At 43.1% G+C, this 6873-nt stretch overlaps 1 protein-coding gene across 11 annotated transcripts in view; it reads left to right on the top strand.

The window, feature by feature from the left end:
* NCOA7 (nuclear receptor coactivator 7) overlaps window positions 1-6873 on the top strand; it is a 161889-nt gene that overhangs the window by 150093 nt on the left and 4923 nt on the right. For 9 of the 11 annotated variants that reach the window (XM_061427360.1, XM_061427355.1, XM_061427358.1 and 6 more), the window contains 2 exons: window positions 1521-1646; window positions 3153-3305. In XM_061427360.1, the coding sequence (XP_061283344.1) occupies window positions 1521-1646; window positions 3153-3305 (279 nt within the window). Of the gene's footprint in view, window positions 1-16; window positions 217-1520; window positions 1647-3152; window positions 3306-6873 lie in introns of those variants that run through there. The other 2 variants (XM_061427364.1, XM_061427361.1) reach the window with 2 other exon arrangements.

Here is a 6873-nt window from a genome sequence, read left to right as displayed (position 1 = left end):
AACAGAAACTCAGTCATGCAGGAAACTAGATACTGCATAAGGAGTCGTAGCTCCCCGTGGCTGTAACAGTGCTGTGGAGGCAGACAGGCAAAAAACCTGTTCCTCCTCAGAGAGCAAACAGGCGGTTCCCACCCCTTCACGATGCGAGTCCGAAGACTGCCTCCAGACATTCAGATTTTCTATTGTGCCAGACCGGACCAAGAGCCTTTTGTGAAGGTATGTTGGCGTCCTGATAGCTTATCAGGTGGCCGAGGACCCTCTGCGCTCTGCCACTCATATGTTTTGAAACGCTTTCTAATTAGAAAGGATCAGGCTGCTCTCTCAGCCAGAGCAGATCTTTTATTCACTTTGGAGAGAGACACCAGTGTGGTTTGCCCTTTCCCTTTGGAGTCAAAATTCCACACTTTATTTTTTCATTCTGCAGCCCCATTTTGTACTTGTGCTAAATGCAGAGGTCCCCCCAAACATGTGCTTTACCTAACACATTTATTTATTTTTAAATTTTATTTTATTTTTAAACTTTACCCACACATTTAAAATGCTGAATTTGTGATTCTTTGACAGTGTGTTCTTTAAGTAAATGCCCCTTAGAAAATGATAAAAATTTAAGGGCCAATAAATCAGGCTCAGGTGACAGCATTCTGGAAACTGAGTAGTCACTATCTGGCAACTTTTCACTAAGGTAACATAAGTGCTTTTTCTCTATAATGCAAAAATCATTCCATTGTACTCAGGTATTTTAGTATATTAGTTACCTTCTCTCTATACCCTTCAATTTCAAAATAATTTGGTGACTTATCCAGATTTTCAGAGAAGCAAAAAGATTCGAACCTGGTACTTAACAAGTGTATTTACAATGAAATAAATGGTGTGTGCCAACATCGTGCTTCTGTTCTCAGCTTTGAAGGAAATACTGCTTTGATGGCTTCTGAACTGTCCATAAAGAATCGTAACATAATCTAGACTAAAGCTTGATGCCTCTTTGTTTTGTTATTTTCCATAGATGTTTATCATTCACTGTTGCTATGATTGCTTGTTGGTTGCTATGTGCCTGGCCTTGAGAGGAAATGTTAGGAGTCTTGATTAAAAAGCTATCCTTAATCTTCCCAATTTCCCTATTTATAGAAGACTTACTCGTAGTATGATCTCTAATTACCCCCTTAATAATTCAAATTTAGATGCAGGCTACTGGAGAATCATTCAGGGCATTTCAAGGGTATGAATCACTTGTGAAAGTATACATAATTCTTACCTGATGGCTGAGAGTAACGAAACTGGAAAACTTGTGACTTAATTTGTTCATAATAAGTGTTGCAGCCACACTGCATTAAATTCTGCATTTTCTTTGAAATCAAGATTATAATTAGCCGTTCCCCCCAGGAGTCTTGGCTCAATGTATGTCCTGCTGCTAAACCTACCGGTTACAGGCAATCGTGTACCTGAGGTCCTTTTTGTTAATAGCAGGTGAAGGAAAAGCCAGAATATCATTTTTCTTGGTTTACCTGGCTTCTCTGTTTCAGATCATCACAGTCGAGGAGGCAAAACGCAGGAAGAGCACGTGCAGCTACTACGAAGATGAGGACGAGGCCGCCCTGCCGACCCTGCAGCCCCACAGCGCACTTCTGGAGAACATGCACATCGAGCAGGTGGGTTCTCCCTGGGGATGATGGTAGGAGCCTTCCAGACCTTGAAACCATTTGCTCTTCTCACTTGGGGTGGAGAGTGAGTCCAGTTTTAAAGGAAAACCCCAGCAGCCTGACCAAGGCCCCCTGTTTCAGAAAGACAATGTCCCTCCCACCCTCTTGGGAGAAGGAGGACTTGGCCAGACACCTTACATCCATTTCCCGAGACCTGAGCAAAAAACCATTTCTTGTCTTCAGAATAATGTTTAAAGTGTCCTATTATAGTCCTAACATATTTTAAAAGGATCATTTATCTCAGAGTTCCAATGGTTTTAATTGATCAGGCTCAGTAAACGTCACATAGCAAGTAGACTTAACTTGCTTTATGAAAACCATCTATTACTACTAGGAAAAACTTCCCTTTCTCTTAGTTTTGTTTGTTTGGTTTAGTTTCTATTTCCTGAGCATCTCTTAATTCCATTTTCATGAAATTCTATGTGTTTGAGGTTGAACTTTAGGAAGGGACCTCTTGTACTTCCCCCATCAATCTTCTTAGAAACTGAAATTCAGAGACCTTAAAGAATCACCAAGTTCAAGTCCCTCAATTTATAAAAGTGTCTGTGATGGCCCATAAAGCTGAGTGACTTGACCAAGCAGTTACAGAGACAGAGTTCATGCTGATTCTAGAACTATGCCAAGCATTCTGAGGACTTCAACAATTTACATAGCCTCCATTGTTTGTATTTTTTAAAAGATATGCATTATTGATATTTATGACAGCTACTGTGCTAAGTCACTTCAGTTGTGTGCAACCCTATGGACTGTGACCCTCCAGGCTTCTCTGTCCATGGGATTCTCTAGGCGAGAATACTGGAGTGGGTTGCCATGCCCTCCTCTAGGGGATCTTCCCAACCCAGGGATCAAACCTGCATCTCTTACGTCTTCTGCATTGCCAAGTGGGTTCTTTACCACTAGCACCGCTTGGGAAGCCCCATGACAGCCAAAATCAAGGTAAATATTAAAGTTAGTGAAAAATACAAGTGCAAGGAGGACAAACTGTCTGATTACTGGCATAAAATACCCATGCTTTCTTGTGCTCAGTTTGGTGAGACTCTTCAGTTGTCAGTAACAGCTCTGAGCCTTGGCAAGTTTAGAAAGATCAGCTGGTAAAATACTCAGTGAAAGAAAGGTTGAAGTGTACAGAAGACAGCACGAGTCTAATTCATACCTCTTAATCAAGCTTGGTGCTCTATCTTCAAATGTACAGTGGCACAGTAACCCTTCAGTATCATCCCTGAGAGGGAATACATGCTCTGGGGAGCATCCCTGCCAAGGTAAACAATGTCAGGCAATGATGGTTTTGCCTTCTCAGTTTATAGTGGCAAGTATTTGCTCGAGTAAATGGGAACAATGTGGAAAGTCATGTGATTTTTGAGTTTGAGCCACAGGCATCTGTTTGGTGCTACAAGTTCATGCGTGATGATTTTCAGGCAGCCTGTAATATTTACATCTCCATCCTTGGATTCACAGCTGGCCCGACGCCTTCCAGCAAGGGTGCAGGGCTATCCATGGAGACTCGCGTACAGCACGCTAGAGCATGGGACCAGCTTGAAAACTCTCTACCGGAAGTCAGCAGCACTAGACAGTCCTGTACTATTGGTCATCAAAGATATGGATAATCAGGTGAGGCTTGTTCCTCTTATAGAGAAACATTTTTTCAATGAAGTTTCTCAAACCTATGCGACAGGAGAGAGACGGATACAATGAACTCGATCAGCCAGACCGCGCAGTTAGCAGGATTTTGCCACAGACACTTGGTTCTTTTCTTTCCTGAAGAATTGAAGTAAATCCCCAATTATTATGTTGTTTTACCCCTACTTACTTCAGAGTGCATCTCTAAAAAAGAAAATGGAGCAGGTCTCCAAGTACAGTCACATCATTTTTCCCTGTTCTCATCATAGAGTAGGAAGCTACAGGGATATCCTGCAAGCTAAAACTGGAGACGGTGGAAGAATTCAAGTCCAGATTTGGAGATAGCTGTGGAAAGAAGTTTCAGTGCCATCCCAGAACTCTTTTCAGGTGGCTGAGGTCGTGCCCACCAACCTTGTATGTGTAGCTCCTGAGATGGAGAGCCGCTTAGGCACATGATGTGTTGTGCCTTACGGGCCCAGTTGTTACGAAACAGGAGAAAATGCCCTGGGCCATTGCTTATTACACTTTCATCTCTCTCACTTTCATCTCTGTTTCATCCCTCTTGGTCTTGGAGGCCCTGATGAAATCTGTTAATAGATATTACTCCCATCTACCCTACACTAATAATTCTTGACTCAGTCAGCTGGGAGTTTGGGTGGAATCTGTCCAGGTTTCTTTTCTATACCATCTAGGCCGACTTCTGCATTACAAAAGGAAGAAATCTTTCAAGTCTGCTTTTTCATCTTTCAAGACCATTTCAATTTGGTCTGTATTATAGCAAGAAGAAATTTCTTTGCTCTTTTAAGATGTAGATATCATTATTCTCTATTTCTGGCATTTGGAAGCTGAGTTTACTTGACAACCATTTATTTATGCATCCATTCAGAAAATGCATGAGTGTCTGTTAGGTGTGGGGCACTATTAAACATTGAGGAGCTTGCTGAGAAGCCATATAATTAGGATCAGTTTAGGGGAAATAGATTTTTGCTGCCATAATCTGTCTTGGGAAAAATGAGTGATGGTGGTGCTAAAGGCACTGTCTGTCTCGACTGTGATCTTTCCTGTGAGTAGGTTACAGTATAATTATAGATTAACAGTTGTGGGGAATGGTTTAGCTATTATCACTGTTACTACTGTTATTTACAGATTGAGAACACTTTATTTAATCACAGTCCAAGCTGAATAGTAGAAAGAGGCAAGGTAAAAAAAATTTAAATAACAACAACAAAGATTTAAAATGGAATTTACTTGGAGATTTAGTGAAATGTTTTCAAAGTTAGGTGCTACGTTTTAAATGAGATGGGGCTAGATAGTGTTAGACCATACACAAACCTGCACTGTACGTATAGATTAGTTCTCCTGTTAAGTTACTAATAGATAGCAAACTTGTTGGGAAATCTGTTGGCCTCACAGAGCAGGTTTTGGTGATGCATGGTTTTACTCAGCTTCCTATCAGAAGGTATGTAAAGGAGGCCTGCCTATTCCTGAAGATTACACTATTTGTCTCTGAGGTGTTATCTTACTGAAGGCATTTGTGTTATTTGAAGGCAGCTGGACACTAACTCTGCTTTCCCCATTCCATCTATCCCCAAGGCAAGGATGCAGCTCCACTGTGTTTGGGAACATGATAGCACAACATCTGTACATTTATCTGGAAATGAACCGTATACAATTCTAATATAAAAGCATTATATATGCAGACTGGCAGGCATGAGGAGTTCTACAGAACCAATCCCCAGTGAAACAGCCATTACTGATGGGAATTATAAAAACAATAATCACTTAGTCTCTGGATATTGTCCTAAGGGCATACGGCAAGTGAAAATTCAGTTAAAGAATATCTTCTCGGCAATAACAGTGAGATTCTGTGGCACTTGTTGCCGACCCCCCTTCCCCCCGACCCCAGTCACTGTTCAGACACAGGCTTCGTTCTGGGCATGCTTGGACAAGAAGATGAGGATCCATCAACCCAAGCTCCCAGGCAGGTCCTCAGAATTTCTTATCCCCTACCCACCAGCCATGAAATTAAAAGACGCTTACTCCTTGGAAGGAAAGTTATGACCAACCTAGATAGCATATTCAAAAGCAGAGACATTACTTTGCCAACGAAGGTTTGTCTAGTCAAGGCTATGCTTTTTCCTGTAATCATGTATGGATGTGAGAGTTGGACTGTGAAGAAGGCTGAGCGCCGAAGAATTGATGCTTTTGAACTGTGGTGTTGGAGAAGACTCTTGAGAGTCCCTTGGACTGCAAGGAGATCCAACTAGTCCGTTCTGAAGGAGATCAGCCCTGGGATTTCTTTGGAAGGAATGATGCTAAAGCTGAAACTCCAGTACTTTGGCCACCTCATGCAAAGAGTTGACTCATTGGAAAAGACTCTGATGCTGGGAGGGATTGGGGGCAGGAGGAGAAGGGGACGACAGAGAATGAGATGGCTGGATGGTATCACTGACTCGATGGACATGAGTCTGAGTGAAGTCCGGGAGTTGGTGATGGACAGGGAGGCCTGGCGTGCTGCGATTCATGGGGTCGCAAAGAGTTGGACACGACTGAGCAACTGAACTGAACTGAACCCACCATTCAGCTTCAGAGGCTGAATTGCAGGCAAGGGCGGCCTGGAGGTAGGGGGCGCTCTTCCCCTTACCGGCCCCTTCTCGGAGGACGGTTGGTCTACCTTCAACGCCGCAGGCTGAGAATACAGGGGTCTCTACTGCCCTTGCTTCAGCACAGAGCAGAAGTTACACGTAAGAGAAGGGAGCCAAGACCAGTCACTACTGCCCCTGCCCAGCACTCTGCTCATAAAACAGGATTGTGCCTTTAAGAAAAGCGAACCACTATCCACCTCCCAGCTCCAAAGCCGAGTCCCTAGCTCCCAGCTCCAGGTGAATGGGCAGACCATAAAACATACAGTTCATATAACCCTGTATACGAGACAGCAAAAGAGACACTGATGTATAGAACAGTCTTTTGGACTCTGTGGGAGAGGGAGAGGGTGGGATGATTTGGGAGAATGGCATTGAAACATGTATAATATCATATATGAAACGAGTCGCCAGTCCAGGTTCCATGCAGGATACTGGATGCTTGGGGCTGATGCACTGGGACGACCCAGAGGGATGGTACGGGGAGGGAGGAGGGAGGAGAGTTCAGGATGGGGAACACAAGTATACCTGTGGTGGATTCATGTTGATATATGGCAAAACCAATACAATATTGTAGAATTGAAAAAGAAAAAAAACAAAACATACAGTTCAAAAGCTTTCCCCAAAAGACCTGACATTATTTAGAAAAACGTGGGGGAAGTTTAAGCTAAAGGGAAGTCTAGAAAACAATAAAAATTTGGTGGTAAACAATTAAGAGGAGGCTAGGAGAAGGCAATGGCACCCCACTCCAGTGCTCTTGCCTGGAAAATCCCATGGACAGAGGAGCCTGGTAGGCTGCAGTCTGTGAGGTCATGCAGAGTCGGACATGACTGAGCAACTTCACTTTGACTTTTCACTTTCATGCATTCGAGAAGGAAATGGCAGCCAACTCCAGTATTCTTGCCTGGAGAATCCCG

Source organism: Bos javanicus, chromosome 9 (assembly GCF_032452875.1).
Source record: "Bos javanicus breed banteng chromosome 9, ARS-OSU_banteng_1.0, whole genome shotgun sequence".
Classification (NCBI taxonomy): Eukaryota; Metazoa; Chordata; class Mammalia; order Artiodactyla; family Bovidae; genus Bos; species Bos javanicus.
This window is presented reverse-complemented; position numbering and strand designations above follow the sequence as displayed.